This window comes from Phalangium opilio, unplaced genomic scaffold, assembly GCF_054372755.1.
Source record: "Phalangium opilio isolate 3A_F unplaced genomic scaffold, DU_Popi_V2 ptg000113l_1, whole genome shotgun sequence".
NCBI lineage: Eukaryota > Metazoa > Arthropoda > Arachnida > Opiliones > Phalangiidae > Phalangium > Phalangium opilio.
Window position 1 is genome coordinate 649000 of NW_028324209.1, and position 18694 is coordinate 667693.

Genomic DNA, 18694 nt, shown 5'->3' on the forward strand with positions numbered 1-18694 from the left:
TTTCCCTTAGCTTTCCCATCCTCCTTGCCGGAAGGGGGGGGGGGGGGTTTACAGGGTCAAGATGGAATGATGTTCAAGCATGGAGAGTGACCAGAGACTGAAATGTATCAACCCCTTTTTTACATCAAAAAGGTCTATGGCTAAATATCCACTCCTCCACTGTACATCCTCTTATGATTCAACAAATCATAATCAAGGAAATCAATAAGTTATATTATATTTAATTCACACTATATACATGAAATTTTTTCACACCAAACGGTGATGCAAATTTTGGTATACATTAAAACAGTCAATGTAAACAAACTGAAAGGCAAACTAAATTAAACAGGTTCCATTTGCAACTCGAAAAAGTCTTCTTCGGCGCTAGGTTCGGAAGCGTGAAGCGTGGCGTGTAGCATTATTACAAAGAAAGAGACTCCTGGAAATATTATATAACATTAAAATATCTGTAAACTGATGATCCGTTGTTTTTACATACCTAAGACCCAAAAAACGACAGATCCAGCTCCAGATATATAAAACAACGGAAACGATACGAGTGCTACAAGAGCATACTGTTGTCCCAGACTAAAATTGTATCCGAAAACTTTCAGTTTTCCTTGATCATTCTTTAGTTTCATTATGTAACAAGCACCCAATGATGCAAATATTGCGATAATTAATAGAGGAGAAGTCAATCTGAAATGATTTTAACTGATTAGATGAAATAAAATCAAAAACAACTTGAAAACTTGTACTTACATGCAATAGACTAGAAGACCGAGGAAAACGAATAAATAATTGCTTTGAAAGTGTTCAACGTTTCTCATAACTCGTTTTGTGCAATGAGCAAATGATACTGGTACCCTGAATTTTTTTGTGTCAAAGAATGTCAACCAGGGTCGAATATTTTGACGTCTGTGTTGGATCCACGCTTTAGCTGCGGGGTTGGTAAGAGCTAGCGCCATTATGCTACAATAATAGATATATATCAGAGTAATCAAGAATGTACTATGTTAAGACAATTGAGGTTTACCTCTTTTTAGCGGGACTAGTTTGATCCTCGGGTAAGGTCGTTAGTTCCCCAGATAAATCAATACCTACATTGCTCGCCTCTGTCTTTATTTCAGGCTTCGAATCCATTAATTATTAGCAATATCCAATTAAATTTGCAGGCACTGTTTCCACTTTAGTTACTATTATGAAAGACCAAGGCTTAGGAACAATTTCAAACTTTCTCTAATTCAGAATTTCACATTGATAAAACTATAAATATGAAAATATTATGAAAAAATTGGTCCTTTATATGTAAATATTCAAAAATTAGGCCTAAATATACTAATATACACAAATTAAAACTCACAATTCATCACAAAATATTTCTCCAGCTGATAACGTGACGTGGATTCTGCTTGTAATTAACGGCGTGATTGAGTTGGCTATGGTAGTAGCAACTAGCAAAGACAAATATAAATATAACAGAAAGTGAAGGCGAAAGTCTAGCCCGGTAGTTCCAGCCAGTACCATCACATCTCTTCCCCTTTTTCTTTCCTGCGTAGAAAAACGTTCGGCTTCTGAACAGTCAGGGAAATAGCACACTTCCTCTGGTCCAAAACCAGTTTATTAATTGCTTAGACTAGTTTTTTAATTCAAGAAGTGGGGTTTACTGGTCCTTCGGACCAGTTTATTAATTGCAAATCTATTGGAGAACAAAGGCTGGGACCATTCTGGAAACCAGTTTATTATTTAGGACACTAGGGGGTCAATGGTCCCAAGGACTAGTTTAAAAAATATCCTTATTTCCCAGACTGCTTCTGAAGCGTTCGGGTCGTTTGATTATGTACGGTTCTTCGTAATCATAGATTACTATTCATCCAGTATATTTTTTTTTATCGGCTATTCGGCTTAGAGACAACGGAACTCGCACACCACCAACGTTACAGCAACACTTTTTGTTATTTCTATTTACCTTTGGTAGTGTCGAGGCCCGAGGGTGTGATTTCAAAGCACTCGTCAATCACACTTTCAAACAGTCTAACAGACAAGAGTATAGACACAGACACTCGATAAACAAATATGATGGGGTGAGGTCAATGGTGTATATACTGTTCAATAAAAATAATAAAAAACAAACGCTTAATACTTTGTTAGCGTTCCGTTACCATGGAGAAAGAAAATGGAGTGAAACTAATGGATTTTCCTTCTCCCAAACTTTGGGAATCCCCAACACCAAGACGTCAATCAATATCAAAGAATTATCAAGATTCAACAATGAAAAACCACGATTTAATCCTAGCGCTTAGTTGGATCTCTGTTCCGCTAATCCTCTTTATCGCCTCCCAAAATTACACATTGGGGGTCGTAACAGGGTTCATCATACCCGTCATTCTAATGGCGATTAATTCCTCATCAGTCATCAAATCATCAAGCACTATAAAAGTCTTTTTAAAAGGATGGACATGTTCCTCGTTTTTCACTCAACTCTGCATCTTTCAGCTTGAAACTGTTGGTTACCTTGAAATATTGTTCTACGAAAACGCCTTATTGACCGCGTTAATCGCCTGTTCTTGTTATTACGTCTTTCAAGCCAAGTACATTGCCCAAACAAATTATAAAATTATTAAAAAAGAAGCGCTGAACACCAGTACAAAGTGGAACTGCGCTAACTGTACTCATAACTACTCTCATCACTATTATGTCTGTTCCTGGTAAAAATTGTTTTAGACTAACAGCTTCTCACGCAAATAGAAAACACTTTTTATCGTTCATTTAGGTTGAACATTTGCATAATCAGAAAAAACTTCAAATATTTCTCCTATTTTCTAATTTTCCTGAGTTTGGCGTGTTTCTACGCGGCAAACCTAACGTTGACGACAGTTTGCTATCCTAAATATCTCTTCGGAAATTATTTCTTGGTACCTTACAATTGTTCAGACGCGTATCGCGATATTCAGTAAGTTATCTAAGCGCGCGCCAAAATCCGCCTCATTAATTTTCTTAATTAATTGCAGCGCGAGTTTAAGCTTTACCAGCGCAGCGTACTTCATTCTAATTGGTCTATACTCCATTTACTTACTACTATTAAACACCGTACGATTTTTCATGTTTCGTCACGAGAAACAACTGCCAACCTAGTCGTAAAACAACATCCACCGAAAATTATTATGTAAATATTTTATTTTGAATAAAGTTTTAAGTGATAAACATTCTTGCGTCACACATTTTTGCTGTTTCTTTCATTCCTTTACATTGTTGGAATGACTAAATATAAGATTAAATTGGTGTGTAAAGTAAAATGAGGTAGCGGAAACTAAATGAAAAATTCTGCGTGAAACTTGCTTAGAAGACAAATTGAGCTTGCAAATGAAAATTCACGAGATGAGATACTAGCTAGTGCTTAAATTATCGTGACGTATAGTTTAAGATCGAATTACATTTGGTTATATACTTAAATGGTTTGCCTTGGTCTGGACGAGTACCGAGTTGAGTACTCTATAGTCTGAATCATGGGCTTTAATAACCGGCTTAAATAGTTCTATATTAACTATCCGTAAAAACAGTTAAATCGTAAATAGAAATTTTTTCTAAACACTAGTGAGTATTAGGCTTAATTACTCTAAGCTTAAAAACTCGCGAGTCCCGAGTGCTCGGCTTAAAAACTCGCGAGTCCCGAGTGCTCGGCTTAAAAACTCGCGAGTCCCGAGTGCTCGGCTTAAAAACTCGCGAGTCCCGAGTGCTCGGCTTAAAAACTCGCGAGTCCCGAGTGCTCGGCTTAAAAACTCACGAGTCCCGAGTGCTCGGCTTAAAAACTCACGAGTCCCGAGTGCTCGGCTTAAAAACTCGCGAGTCCCGAGTGCTCGGCTTAAAAACTCGCGAGTCCCGAGTGCTCGGTTTAAAAACTCGCGAGTCGATCACCGGCAACAGGCTTAAAAATCTATAATAAATCGCGAGGAGCACTCGTGAGAGTCATGACTAGTGTTAAAAGAATACGGTTACTTGTCCAGATCAAGGTTTGCAGCACCTACAGAAGCTCATAAATAATTAACTAGAACCTTTTTTTTTTTTTTTTTTTTTTTTCAATTATAAAGCTAGCTTTTGATAATTCAAATTAATCATAAGCATCAACAAGAATTAATCAGTAATTAAATTAAAGCTTTTAAAACGTAACAACAACCCTAAGGAACTTTCTAAAATATCACATAGTTACAGGTAGCTCAAACTTCCTCAAAGTAATAAAGACCTTTGTATTAAAAAAAAAGGCTATCTAAAATTTACATAATTAAAAATATTTGGTATATAATTACTTTCCTATAAAATAAAGCTGCTAAAAGCGTTTACGTAATTACGTGCGAAAATTGATCATCAATTGCGAGATTAATACGTGATTATTGACCAATTGCAATTTTTTTTCTTTTGTTGCAAAAATTGCAACGTACGTTCAAATTTCAATAAAACATTTTTCATAGTTTTAAATAGTGATAAAATTTTTTCCAAAGGATTATTAACTTTTGAATTTTTTGTTAATTACTCTCGTAAGTAATTAAATTGGGTTTACTTTCTAAAACGAACCTTGTACTCCAAGACTAAATATCCCAAAACGCGAAAGACGAGAAGGAAAAACCCCAAAACGAAGAAACACGTTGTTAACGATAGATCGTTGATGCTTAGTTCTTCCAAGAAAGCAGCCGGGTGTTGGAAAATGCAAAGATCTTCCGGATCGCAGTACAATTCTTCTCTAAAACAATTGATAAAGCTCCGAGTTAGGCGATCAAAAACAGTAACGTCACCGTGAGCCGCGTTCTTTATACCTTTCGTATCCGTAAATGATTAACATTGTACCTTCAAAGGCGTAGCGAAAGTACGAAACGTAAGTCAGCCATTGAAGATAAGACGGCATATCACGAACGGGGATAAAAAAGCCGCAGAAAATAAACATCGGTAGATTTAAAAGTGGTCCAAGATACACGGCATTCTATATACAAAGTTAATTAATTTAAAATTCTAGTTAAAATAACGCGCGAAAAAATAAGTTACTTGAACGTCAATAGCGGCTCCGATAAAGACAGCGAATGATTGTCCAACAAAAGACACCATCATCATCATCAGGACAAATAAAATAAAACGGAACGCTTCGACAGGTTGGGCCGTCATCCAGTAAACAATCGAGCAATAAATGGTTGGAAATAACAGCTAAAACCGTTTATAAACAATGTTAAAAAAACAATTAACGACGAGTCCTTGGTTAATTAAGTACCTGGAATGGTAAATCCGCTAATGTTTTTGCTAAGTAATACATTCGAACGCTGTACCAGCCATTCATCTGTTCTCTCGTAAAGACGTTGGCTTCAATAGGGAACGTTAACAAAGTTGGCATCGAGGCGCAAAAGAAAACAAACAGAAGCGAGAAGAAGATGAACGAAACGTTGCTATGAACTTTCAAGGCGTCATTCCCGATCTTATTGTACAGTAATCCCAAAAGGACAGCGACGGAAACGGTTGAGAGGAAACGTAAATGAGTTAACATCATATCTCGGGAGATAATCAAGAAAACTCTCTTGATTAAGACGATGAATTGATTCAGGGAGGATGTTTGGTAACCCCTGTGATCTTTACGCAGAATGATATCCTGAAACGAGTAATCGTAGAACGTTCATTATGATCAGCCGCGGCGTTCTAGGATCATTTTCTTCATCTAACTCGCCCTTTCTTTCAGCAAAGAAGTTGTACACGACGTATCATCCGTTTTATCCTCATCCACGGAATTAGCTACTTGACTTTCTTTGTCACTCTGGGCGTAAATACCGTTTACTGGTAATAAAGCTTCGGTAGCTACCGTTAACCTATCAACGCAACCATCTCCATACTCTCCGCACGCTATTTCAGTCACTGAATGAGAAACATCCAAATTTAAGCGGTTTCGTGATTAGGCTTAAAATGGCGCCTATTTTGTCATACCAAAATCGGCAGGATTGTGATATTGAGGACATTCTAAGCCTTGTGAGGATAAAAAAGGTAGCAGTCTTGAAACGGGTCCACGAAAAATACATCTTCCATTTGCTACCATGTAAATCTATAAAATAAATTAGTTGGTTTTCCAAGTGTCTTCAAGCTTGGTGGACATACTTTGTCAAATGTTTCCAAAATTCTAGCGCTAGGTTGATGAATGGTACAAACAATTGTGCGTCCTTCCTGAGCCAATGATTTTAATAAGTTGATACATTGAAGACACGATGAACTATCTAGACCGCTATAAAGTCATGGAAAGAATTTTAGATTCATTTTCTAGGGTTAAGGAGCCATCTTTACCTTGTAGGTTCGTCTAAGAATACTATTGGAGGGTTGTTGACTATTTCTTGCGCAATGCAGAGCCGTTTCTTTTGCCCCCCAGATAAATTCGAGGCTCTGGTATCTTTGCATTCTGATAACCCCAAAGATTCAATGGATTTCTCCACCTTTTTTAGATTTAACCTTAAATTAAACGTACGAAAGGATCGAAAAATAAAAAATAAATTACAATTTGTTTTTTGTAAGCCCCGCTTGTCGATTGGGGCATTTTTAAATTGATCGCAACCCATAAATGATCTCTAACGGTCAGGGTGGATAGAAGATGATCCTCTTGCATTATGTAGCAAGAAAGTTTCTTGAATACTCTCAAATCTCTTTCAGCTCCGTTTGTGTAAACTTTGCCCTCAATATTACGATGTCTAATTATTAAACAAACAACGGGTTACCCAATTTCACGTGAATAAGATCAAAATGTTGAAGCTTACATATATCCCGTGAGTATATTCAATAGAGTTGATTTTCCGGCCCCTGATGGTCCCATAATGGCCGTCAATTCTCCACAAAAAACTTTCCCCGATAATTCTTTAAGGATTGGCTTCATCCCTTTGTAGATAAAACATATAAAAACATAAACTTATAACAACATAATGAAATATACCTTTCTTTCTTCCCAATGAAACGGAGTACGATATATTCTTCCATTCAATATCCACGGCAGTTCTCTGTATCGAAGGTGTTGACGAAACGCTTCCGTTGCTTTTAAAATCCATTGGTAATACTACATCTTGCGCACCACCAACGTAACCATTTTGGTTATTTAAAATATCCGATTGTAAGTCAGACATAGCGTTCAAATGGCTTTGAATGCTGAGAATCTGGGCCATTTTTAACTCCTCAAAATTTTTCTCAGGTATCTGTCTAATTTCTACATTTACTTTGGCAATTATAATGCTATTTGTCCTTCGTTATTACTATTATTACTCGTTTAATGCCAATTTTTCCCACTTTTCATCTACTCCGCGCCTCAGGCTCTGCCAGTTGCAAGTTGAAAACGCATTAGTGCGTTAACAACTATAAAAAAGCACCCTCTCTAATGAGTAAATTTTTGATTCCCCTGCCAACAAGAATATGAATAAAAAAGTTCATTACTCCAACACTATTTTGAAGAGTATCTTACCGAAACATTATGATAAAACTTACTTTCCCTCTATCTTCCCCATTTTCAGAATTCGAGTTTTTGGCATTTTATCTCGCTATGTATTGTATTATTGTATGTTTTCTTTTCGGGTCAACCGGTGCGCGTGAACTAGACCCCGGGTGCCATTAGTTCAACCGTTCACATCCTCAACTATCAAATGTTTCGTAATCTCAACTTGTCATTACTCATAATACGCCCGTAGAACCTAACGGCGGCTACGATGAAGAAATAATTTTGAATGAATAAAAAATATGTTATTAATATTTTAAGTTTATCCAAATAAATAATCCTAAAATCTTCTTAATAGTCTGTAATTTAGATAAAAACATGTCCCCAAGGCACATATATTAAATTTTAACGTTAAATGTTTAATTTAAACGTAAAACCAATCGACAATGTTTCCTTTCAAATCATTCATTACTTTCATCTCAATTAAATAAGGAAAATTTCCGGAATATCGTAGCAGTTCCTCGGTTCCCGCATTTTTTTACTTTTCCGCCAAAAAAGAAAGGCTAACATGTCTGCGATAGATTTTGGCGGGAGAGAGGTCAGTGAACCTTTCCTCGAAGGCACCGTCTACCAGGAACAGAACCTCCTGGATCTTATAAAACCCCCTCCTTCCTTAAAAATTCCTTTCATTTGGGATGGATTTTTCGGCTTCCTTTCACAACGGTTTTAATTCGCGCCCACGAATCTAGCAATGGTATCTTTTTAGCGCGCCTCAAATAACAGGACAGGTGATAATATTAACCCTTTCATCATAAAGGAACTATTATTTGAAATGAGTCGCTTTAAAAATAATTTAAAAGCAACGATCATTTTTACGCTATAGTATTTGAGAGGCTTAGAAGCTCCTTTAAATTAAAATCCGTTAGGAACTAGTATCGCTCAAAGAATATAACCTTTTCTTCCAAAGTCAATAGAAAAATATAGAAGCAACTAGGAGAATATTTATCCCAGTGCCGAATGAAACTTTGATATGTGGGCGGGTACTCCGTAAGTTCCATATCTTACGCTGGTTTGCAAAATTTCCTGACTTCTTCAATATGAGTTTAAAGTAAGATTTCCTGAGCAATTTTCCCTCCTCAAATTGTAGAAAATTCAGAAGGTTGTAAATAAAATTGGAAGGCACAATGAACTTACATAGTAGAAAATTATAGACACATTTTCGAGATCCCCAATTTTGCAATGTACAATTTCAACCCTGTAAAACCTACTCCCAAATCCCTTAGTTTCAGCACCGCACATGTAGATTCTGTTTGCCTCTTCTATCTATCTACCTATCTCTCGTCAAAACCCAACAACAAGAAAAGGAATATCTTTTCTGTTAAACCCCAAAAACAATTTTAATGATACAGAGTGTGTCATGAGAGCGCAAAAAATGACGTCATCATTGAAGTTTCCCCTATCCCAATCCAGTCACGCTCCCTTTGTACCGAGATGACGGTCAGTGTATTTCCCCATTGAACCAACTGACCTCATCGAGACACGATACCAGCTCTTATAAAAGAGGTTGGCTTCCCAGCAATGCGAGTCATATTCATTTCGCGCCTAAACCAAAAGGTCGCGAATTCGCGATCTACGTACTGTATATTGTAGGCTCTCAACATCAACATTGTGTAATGTCTATTAACAATTTAACCAAGAAAAAGTGGCGAAAATATTATAATTTAATCCACAAAGATTTTGAAAACAAATCAGACATGATATTTTGGGTAAGTTTCGTTAATGTGTTTGATTGTTAGTAAAGTTAATTCTATTAGATGCTCCCCCACCGCACGTTAATGTAGTCAAATTTCCCCGTAGACGTTAAGCCTTGTCCTAGACGTTTTTCCAAGAAGCTAAGAGCTTGAAGGAGAGAGGGATGGAGCAGAAACCTCCATACCTAAGGCTATAACGTTGCAGTCCTTACCCCCCACCTACGGCAACGAGTCCTCCCAGCATCCTCAGCGTTTCGGTAGGGTTGTACTCGTACGGTATGGAAACGTGGAGGATGCCCCATTGAGTTCTAATATATTTATTTCTAGAGTTTTTGTTGAATTTCCTCCTCGCGTACTCGATTCGTCGAATTTCATTACTTTATCATTAGTCGTTAGCGCCATCTGTCGCCTTACATGAGAAGCTTAAAAGAATTTCCCACGATTTTGCGGGAAAGCGCCCCGCAAAATCGCCGCAGCTTGAGTTTGAAAATTAGGCTTAGGAAGAAGTAAAGCGCGAAATATGAAAGTTAGGTAATTGAAAAACAGTAAGTGGAGCCTAATAAATAAAATTTGATATTTAGTAAATATAATATTGATCAATTTCTTATTAAATGCGTGTTTTTACTTGGGAATTATATGTTATTAGTTATTAAAGTAACACATAATGTGAAAATGTATTAAATTTTAAAATGGGTCGAAAATGCTCAGTAGAAAAGTGTGTCAACACTGGTAGAAATAAATATGTTTTGTGACATAAGTGTTTACGTATAGAAAATTAATAAATATTCAGATAGTTCAACCCTTTTTGAACTGTACCATTAAGATTCCCTACAAAAAATTCGGAATTACCAAAACAATGGTGTCAGGCCATTAATGGAATTGAATGGACTCCAAAAAAAGACATTTGCGGTGATCATTTTTGTCAAGTTGACTATCACGAAAGCTCAAAAATACATATACTATCGGTTAATGCAGTTCCTTCTCTGTTTTTACTCGAATCTAGCAATTTACTTCCATTATCATAGCGGTTTCTAAACATTTCCTATCTATATTGAGAAATTATAGCAGACGCCATAGTAACAAATATGTGTTTTTAACTGAAATAGATGGCGCCACCACCTAATGATAAAGTTGTCCGTCCGTCCCATAATTTCAAAAACGATGGTCGCGCGAGCGCGAAAACCCGATATCCAAATAGAACTCTAGAAGGATATATGTTCTGAACTCAATGGGATGCCCCTGTGTCTTAAAAAGAAGCAGCTAGTTCTCATACAATGGCGCTACGCGGCAGCACTTAACAATCGCCAACCGAAGGGTATGGGGCGTGCGCGAGGCACACACTGGGAGACTCATCACTCATTGCCACAGGTCGCCCATTATTATTTCAACTCCATCATATCTCTGTTCTCCCTGCTAAGAGGATATAACTACTAGTCTAGAAGTAACGAGAGAGAAACGGCGCGCAGCGAGAGACGGAACGGAAGTTAAAATCAATATCAGCAAGGATGAGAATTACCTATCCTCTCTAACTGAAACCTCTTGTAGAAATATATATATATAATGGCATGGATCTTACGAATCCTATAGGGGATGGTGGGTCATTCTAAATCCTTGGTGGGACGCAAATCAGTCGCCTTCCCCTAGCATGGGCCCCAAAAATCTACTTCCTTTCTGATCCTCTTTATCATTACAAAGTCCATGATAAGAAAAGTACTTCACTTTTTATCCGCCGCTAGGGCGCGAAACTAGAGCTTAGCTTTCCCCAAGCCGCTTCATCTTGAGCTTCCTTTTTCTCCCAACGCATCCTACGCAATTATTCGACTCAATCCCACTGTTCTACACGTATTAACTCGCCTTCCAATAAAATTTAGTCTCGAGATTGATGTAGTTTCGTATTGGGATGCCAGTTTGAAGCCACCATAGCCATTGGGTCTTTTCCGAGAAGCTGGTAGGGGTCAAGAGAGGATGGGATTTGGAAGAGGCTGCGCGTGAGATACAAAGTCAGTTTACTCTAAGTTTAAAGCCACTTTTACACCCCGCTAAGCCTTGGTCTAGGGTAAACCTATAAGAAAAATCTGCGATTTGATACACCAATAAGCCTTGGCGAACTTGTAACTTTGGAAAATGGTTTAGGCCTAACTCACAAGTACCGAAGTTGTTCCGGATAAATTTGAATACTACCCTTAAGGATTGATATTTATATTTACAGCTAAATTCGAAAAATTCAAGTTTCCACGAAGCCATAAATGGCTGAATAGGATTAAGTAGAGTTATCGGAATTGAACCCGGAAACTGATGTTAGGAATTTCATATGGAATTTCTGCATGGATCTTATAAATCCGATAGGGGATGGGAAAACTGAGCGACACGAGCAGCTAGATATATTAAGATTTCGATTCTGGTATATCAAGGTGGGGGCGTAAAAAACAATTAGGGTCTGTATTATTATCTGGTGTATCAAGGTCACTCTAAATTTCTTCTTGGCTGGTCCTCTTTAGCCACTACTAAGCCCATGATTTGGGGTTAGCCCAGGCAATTGAATATCTAAACTAGTGATGGGCACAAACTGATATGATATCGGTTTCAATGGTTGTCGGCTTCAGTTCCAGTAAAACTACAATATCGGCGTCGGTTAATTTACGATATCGACCATGACTAATCTAAACTCACTGCATAAGCTTAGCTCGTGCCACAAAAGAAATTTCTCGCTAGTCCTCTTTAGACTAACAAGGTCCATGATTCGGGGCTAACCCCGGGAATAGGAAGATCCAGAGACTGCATGGAGAGAGATTTCTGGGGCGCTCTGCAATACGGCAGCGCAGAGTCGAGCGGCGTCCGAGGCGTCTCCTTAGCCATTGGTGGCCGACTTGTAGGTCAATTCTCTAGGAATTCTATGAAAGGGGTGCCGGGGGGGGGCGAGAGTGGGAGGAGGACAGTACCAGACAATGGGGTCACAATCTCTTTAAATACATATAAAAATATGGCATATTACCGAGGCATTAACTTAATTTGATTTATATACCTATTACAGACTTCCCTGGGACAGGCGGGGCTTTTACCGCAACTAGCTACGCGTACATCAAAGGCAAATCGCCGGTAGATCCATAATTATAAAAATGTATTAAGCAAATTAGACAGTATGTGGTCGACATTCGTCGGAATATTGAGTTCCATCTTGAAATATATATTTACCTGTTGAATATCCGCGTTTCCTAAGAGATAATAAACGTCAATATTTATTAATTGGCGACAAACAGAACTTCAGCTAGTCGGGTCGGGCAACGGTTAACGGAGTTCATATATACCCAATTTCCAAAACAACTAGGCCATGTCTATTCATTTTACCATAAGTCTATTATGTAAGGGACCCTACATAATACACTTATGATTTTACCAATGAAAATTTCCTTGAGCTCTTTTGTTATTAAGTCCACACTTAACTGATATTTCTACTAAACAACCTAACCTAACCAAAGCTGAGTCAAACCTAAACTAACTGGACAAACCATGAATACTAAGAGGGTCACGTTGCCATCTTATCCCCTATGAAACGAACAAATTGTAATAAGAACGTCCAGGCATTTTGTTAAGTAGAAAGGTTAAAGTTCAAAATTTGGTGTACTGGCGAAGAACTTCTCGACATAATCTCGTGCTCGGGACGCGTCCGATAATTTTGGCGGGGGTTTTGCACTAGCACGAGGCGCATCGTCACGTGAGCGAGCGGTGGCGGTGGCTTCGGGAAAAGGACCTAAGATACGTCATTTCATCCCCGGATCTCCATCCCCCTATCTCTACGTCGGTTACCATGGTAACACTTGTTAACTGGCTGACGATGCAGAGGCCCATTTTCTTTCTCCATCTTTTGCCGTCGGTCTACGGGCTCGCTCTCGCGCCTCCCTAGGATGAGGAAGGGATACTAAGAGGCGGGAAGGTGAGGGATCAAGCCTGGGAAAGGGACATGCTCCGCGCCTGCGTAAACGTATAGATATGCTTTTTTAACGGTCAAGGAGAAATAAATGGATGGCTAGGTGCCTCCTTATAAGACGCTTATTTTAATCAGCTTTAATTGATCTTAAGAAGTATTCATTCTTAATCGTATTTATTAAACGGTTATTTCGTGTATTCGTAAAAATTTTAAGTTAAAACGCTATTAAGAAAATAAATCAAACTTACATTTAAAACGCAATGAGTTTTTTATAGGAAAATTTGCGTATTTTATTTTGTTTTAGAGAAATCTACGGGATAAATAATTAGGTTAGAATAATATAGGATAAATAATTACGTAATGCAGAAAAATATCGGATAAATAAGTAGGTTATATAGAATAATATCGGATAAATAATTACGTTATATACAATAATATAGAATAAATAAGTAGGTTATATAGAATAATATCGGATAAATAATTACGTTATATACAATAATATAGAATAAATAATTAGGTTAAATAGAATAATATAGGATAAATAATTAGGTTAAATAAAATAATATAGGATAAATAATTAGGTTAAATAGAATGATATAGGATAAATAATTAGGTGATATAGGATAAATAATTAGGTTATATAGAATAAATAATTACGTCATATAGTATAATATAGGATAAATAATTAGGTTATATAGAATAAATAATTACGTCATATAGTATAATATAGAATAAATAATTAGGTTATATAGAATAATATAGGATAAATAATTAGGTTATATAGAATAAAATAGGATAAATAATTAGGATATATAGAATAGTATAGGATAAATAATTAGGTTATATAGAATAATATAGAATAAATAATTAGGTTATATAGAATAATATAGGATAAATAATTAGGTTATATAGGATAACATAGCATAAATAATTAGGTTATATAGAATAACATAGGATAAATAATTAGGTTATATAGAATAATATAGGATAAATAATTAGGTTATATAGAATAATATAGGATAAATAATTAGGTTATATAGAGTAATATAGGACTAAAATTTATATATTTAAATAAAAATAGGTAAAAAATCTATTCCGCTTTCGAAATTAAGGAAATTTGAGAAAAAACTCATTGAACTAGACACGGGGTGGACAGAGGAGAGGCGGGAGCTGCATGAGTGGTAGTCCAATAGGCGTTGGGTTACACAGATTATTTTCCTACTAAACAACAATTATGGCGAATTCCACTGGGTCCTCCCGGAGCGCTCCCATGGAGCAATAAAAATGAGAGACCCCAATTACGGAAAAACAGTCTTTAACGATCCGGCAACTACTCCTCCCATGTTTATTGCTCCATGGGAGCGCTCCGGGAGGACCCAGTGGAATTCGCCATTAGACTTCTCTAATCAAAAATAAATATTTTGCATTTTATAGTAATTTTATTTATGTATAGGGGAATAGGATCGATTAAAAAACTATATAGGGGTATTCACTACTAAACAAGAACAACTATATATTTGAAAATTATACTTTGTCAAAAATATAGGATATTTTATTTAATTATGGATGAATAGATTAAAAATATAGGATTTATAGGAATTTGAGCGGCGCGTTCCCAATTAGTCTGCACTAACCCTATCCTATAGACGGGAAGGCGAAGGTACAGGACGTCTGGACGCCAGTTTTGAAGGAAAAAAAAGAGGGCGCGGTATCTAGCTATAAGGAAGAGGTTGTTGAAACCAAAAAACGAGCCTTCTCGTTCACCCATTCCGTCTCGCCATTGTTTAAAAGGCAACGAACGGAAAATGGTGGTTGCCATAGCAACGGGGCGTCCAATTCCTAGAGCTTGGCTGGCTCCTTGGAGTCCTCCAACTCAGACGTATATACCATCTAGAGTTCTCTATGAGCTGTCAACATTTTTTTATTTCTCTTCTTTATAACTGACAATTTGGAGCTCTGACCAAAGTCGGTCAGAGAAGCCTTCATTTATTTTTCAGGGGTCAAGAGGTCAAAGTGACCTTCGACACGACACGACACGACGACGCTGGAAAGGGAGAGGGTGGAATAATTCAATTGGGGGGGTGGGGATCCTATTGAGTAATTTGCCCCAATAATAAGTCATCGTTTGACTTCCCTTTCCGTGACCTTCCGGGTTCATACAACTTTTGGATATCTAATGATTTCCCTGAAATTTCCAGGTTCTTTCCCATATATTTCCCTGATGTATCAAGGTGCAAGGTCACATAGTAACTGCTGTTGTGGTTCTTTCAAGTAATAACTACATGATTGGTTATTTTTTATAGTTGAAACACCCCTTCAGGGAAAACTTAATCAAGCCTCAAAATTTTCCCTGATTTCCCTGAATTTTACTAAAAAAATTATAAATTTCCCTAAATTTTAAGTGAACAATTTATTTCCCTGACATTTCCAAGTTTGTATGAACCCTGACCTTTGATTGATATTAAATCATCATCAACACCTTATCATACCTAACAGCAGAAGTGAGATGAGACCAGAAGCACTGAGCTAACCAAATTCTTCACTTGGCGAAGGTGAATATTCTTGATAACACAAGAGCGGTTGGCCCTCTAGTAGCGGTTTCTCAATTTTCCCTCCAAAACGTGAGACGCTCGTGGTGGTAGACAGCCGAACTAGATTCAAGCACAGGCGTCCGTGTTCCGCGGCTTTAGGTTGAGGGGAAGGGCGTAGGAAATGTTTTTGGAACTCGACCAATTTTTTTCTCAGTAGTGTAGGCGCGATGGAAGCGGTGGCATAAAATCCTCAAATTTGTTCACTAGTGCCAGGATCTACTATCAATGCTAAAGCCCTTCACTTCTAGTCTCATCTCACTTCTGCTAACAGTTAAATTAATTCGAAATTGCCTAAGCTTTTACACTTGCTACCAGAATAATGTAATGGGAGTTGAAATGTTTACTGTTAAGAAGGTAGCTTCCTAATTTTCAGTTTCTAGGCCTACCTTTTTATTAAATATTAATTTAATTTTGTTTTCTCTAACAAATAGAATTTTGGTAAAACCAGGGATAGATTTAATTTTAGAAGTAGGAATGGATAACAGAGTAATGTGAGCCCGCGTCAAAGTCACGGACCCCCTTCCACGGGACGGAGGGGAATGAAAGAAGAGGCGGGTCACAGCGACAGAGGTAAAAAGGAATTACGTATTTTTCGCCGTCCCCGTCAGCAATGTCATCAAAGCGTAGTTTAAGTGAGCCAATAAGGTAATTTAAACTCTTCGTTACGTGTTGGAGGGAGGGGCTCTATACTGGGCTATGAGTCGGACTGGAGTAAATACTGACCGTTCTCCGTCCCTACTTCTAACATTAAATCTATCCCTGGTAACACCAAGAAGTGATATCTAGTTTATTAGGGAGAAGGTATAAGATGCCCAAGTATTCGCGCGCCATAGTCCCAGTCCCCCTTTCAAAATACCAGGGGGGGGACGTAAAAAGAGGCCGGGCTATTTCGCCTCTCCTCAGTCGGACAATACGTAATTTTCGTCATTGTGAGTTTTCAAGAACCAATGAGATGCTGGTTGTAATTTAGAGGCGGCGGGGATTAACTCCAGACCTACGTTTGGACTGGAGATAAAGCTGGAAATGTGAAGAATTTATACCTTCTCCCTAATAAACTAGATACCACTTATTGGTAACACTTAAATGTAGTTAAAACGACAACAAGCCAATTAAAATTCGTCGCAAATTAAACTTGAAAATACTTCAACTCTCTAACAAGACCATGCGCTAAATTATCCCTGAATATTTACTTAAAATCAATTTTAAAATTCATCGCAAATTAATCTGGACAAATAACAAAAAAAAAACCCGGATGTAATTCTCTTAAATAAAAAAATACCTTTTTTATATATTAATCCTTAACATATATAAAAATACCTTTTTTATATATTAATCCTTAACAAAGACTATACCTTCATATATATATTTTTTGGCTATATTATATCCGGGTCCCCTAATTTTCACTTAAAACCAATTTAAAATTCATAGATTCATCGTTAAGTAGATAACAACCTTATAAATTAATAAACACCATCCATCCATATTTGATGATTATATTAAGTTAGACTATTTCGTTAAAACATTATTTAGCTTACATTCGTCCCGTATCATTAAGGCAGTTTCAATTAATGAAATGTCTGCGGCGTAAAGCATCCCAGCTCTTATTCTAAAATAGTCTAATGGAAAATAATGTATTCCTCCCCATATTTATATCAAAATCAATTGAAGGCGAAGTATAAATTCGGCGCGCGGGGTCAAAAAAACCTTGTCGAATATAACCACGGTTTAATTATACGACAAGGTGGAATCTCCCCGAATGCACCCTCTTAGACAACTTCCGGCGGAAGTTATCAAAGATGGGTTGGTTTTAGGGGAAAAAAAAGACTTCCTGCATCGTTAAAAATATGCCAGGGGTGACCCGGACACGCGACGAGTTAATGGGACACCGCTAACGCTCTAAACGCATTTATACCTAACTTGGAATAAGGTTTTTCCCCCTCTTCGGATGGTGTTTAGTTTGGGTTTACGATAACTGGGTGAAAGACATTTGGGTGACAACGACTAGGTGAAAGACATTTGGGTGACAACGACTAGGTGAAAGGCATTTGGGTGACAACGACTAGGTGAAAGGCATTTGGGTGACAACGACTAGGTGAAAGGCATTTGGGTGACAACGACTAGGTGAAAGGCATTTGGGTGACAACGACTAGGTGAAAGGCATTTGGGTGACAACGACTAGGTGAAAGGCATTTGGGTGACAACGACTAGGTGAAAGGCATTTGGGTGACAACGACTAGGTGAAAGGCATTTGGGTGACAACGACTAGGTGAAAGGCATTTGGGTGACAACGACTAGGTGAAAGACATTTGGGTGACAACGACTAGGTGAAAGACATTTGGGTGACAACGACTAGGTGAAAGACATTTGGGTGACAACGACTAGGTGAAAGACAATAGGGAGAATTTAAAATTGGATGGAAATGAAACCGACGGTGCGTTAATGGTAGGACTGTACGAGTACTCGATGATAGGCGAGTACTCTATCGAGTCTCGAGTCTTGCTCGAGTCAAGTGCTCGACTCTAGACTTGAAAATCAAAATTTTAAGACTTGACAATTATTTCAAGTCCTCGAAAATCCTCACTATTGGAGGTCCGACTCATAGCCCGGTATAGAGCCCTCCCTCCAATACGTAACGAAAATTTTAAATTATCTTATTGGCTCACTTAAACTACGTTTGGATGACGTTGCTGACGGGGACGGCGAAAAATACGTAATTCCTTTTTACCTCTGTCGCTATGACCCGCCTCTCCTTTCATACCCCCACCCCGTCCCGTGGAAGGGGGTCCGAGACTTTGACGCGCGCCCACATTACTCTGTTCTCCATTCCTACTTCTAAAATTAAATCTATCCCTGATATAATTTATCAAGACTCGACACTGGACTTGAAACCTAGTTTTGAAGCTCTTTTAAGGACTCGAGGACTCAGTACTAATTAAAATGCTCGAGGACTCGAGATTCTTTAAGAGCTTTTTTTAAGGACTCGAGACTCGACTCGAACCCCAAAAACTGGACT

General features: G+C 37.7%; 3 protein-coding genes across 6 annotated transcripts; 1 reads left to right on the top strand and 2 right to left on the bottom strand.

Moving 5' to 3' along the window:
* Positions 1-201: 201 nt before the first annotated feature.
* LOC149623146 (prenylated Rab acceptor protein 1) lies at positions 202-1512 on the bottom strand. Of its 3 annotated transcripts, none has more exons than XM_089853259.1 (5): positions 1346-1512; positions 1019-1178; positions 745-954; positions 482-681; positions 202-421 (listed from the first exon to the last, which is right to left on the bottom strand). In XM_089853259.1, exons 2-5 carry the CDS (start codon positions 1123-1125, stop codon positions 324-326), a joined length of 615 nt encoding a protein of 204 aa, XP_089709385.1. In that variant the 5' UTR covers positions 1126-1178; positions 1346-1512; the 3' UTR covers positions 202-323. The 3 variants fall into 3 exon arrangements, with proteins under 3 accessions (XP_089709385.1, XP_089709384.1, XP_089709386.1); XM_089853258.1 differs by having other exon boundaries at positions 1019-1248; XM_089853260.1 differs by lacking the exon at positions 1346-1512 and having other exon boundaries at positions 1019-1330.
* An 11-nt stretch (positions 1513-1523) lies between these two features.
* Positions 1524-3188, top strand: LOC149623147 (uncharacterized). The gene is made up of 4 exons (XM_089853257.1): positions 1524-2066; positions 2134-2690; positions 2756-2935; positions 2994-3188. Exons 2-4 carry the CDS (start codon positions 2146-2148, stop codon positions 3115-3117), a joined length of 849 nt encoding a protein of 282 aa, XP_089709383.1. The 5' UTR covers positions 1524-2066; positions 2134-2145; the 3' UTR covers positions 3118-3188.
* Positions 3142-7677, bottom strand: LOC149623148 (ATP-binding cassette sub-family G member 1-like). 2 transcript variants are annotated; one of them, XM_089853254.1, is made up of 13 exons: positions 7464-7677; positions 7249-7381; positions 6926-7185; positions 6753-6870; positions 6497-6686; positions 6289-6434; positions 6106-6229; positions 5938-6052; positions 5684-5868; positions 5237-5608; positions 5017-5172; positions 4791-4954; positions 3142-4717 (listed from the first exon to the last, which is right to left on the bottom strand). In XM_089853254.1, exons 3-13 carry the CDS (start codon positions 7149-7151, stop codon positions 4534-4536), a joined length of 1980 nt encoding a protein of 659 aa, XP_089709380.1. In that variant the 5' UTR covers positions 7152-7185; positions 7249-7381; positions 7464-7677; the 3' UTR covers positions 3142-4533. The 2 variants fall into 2 exon arrangements, with proteins under 2 accessions (XP_089709380.1, XP_089709379.1); XM_089853253.1 differs by having other exon boundaries at positions 6926-7192.
* Between the last annotated feature and the right edge of the window lie 11017 nt (positions 7678-18694).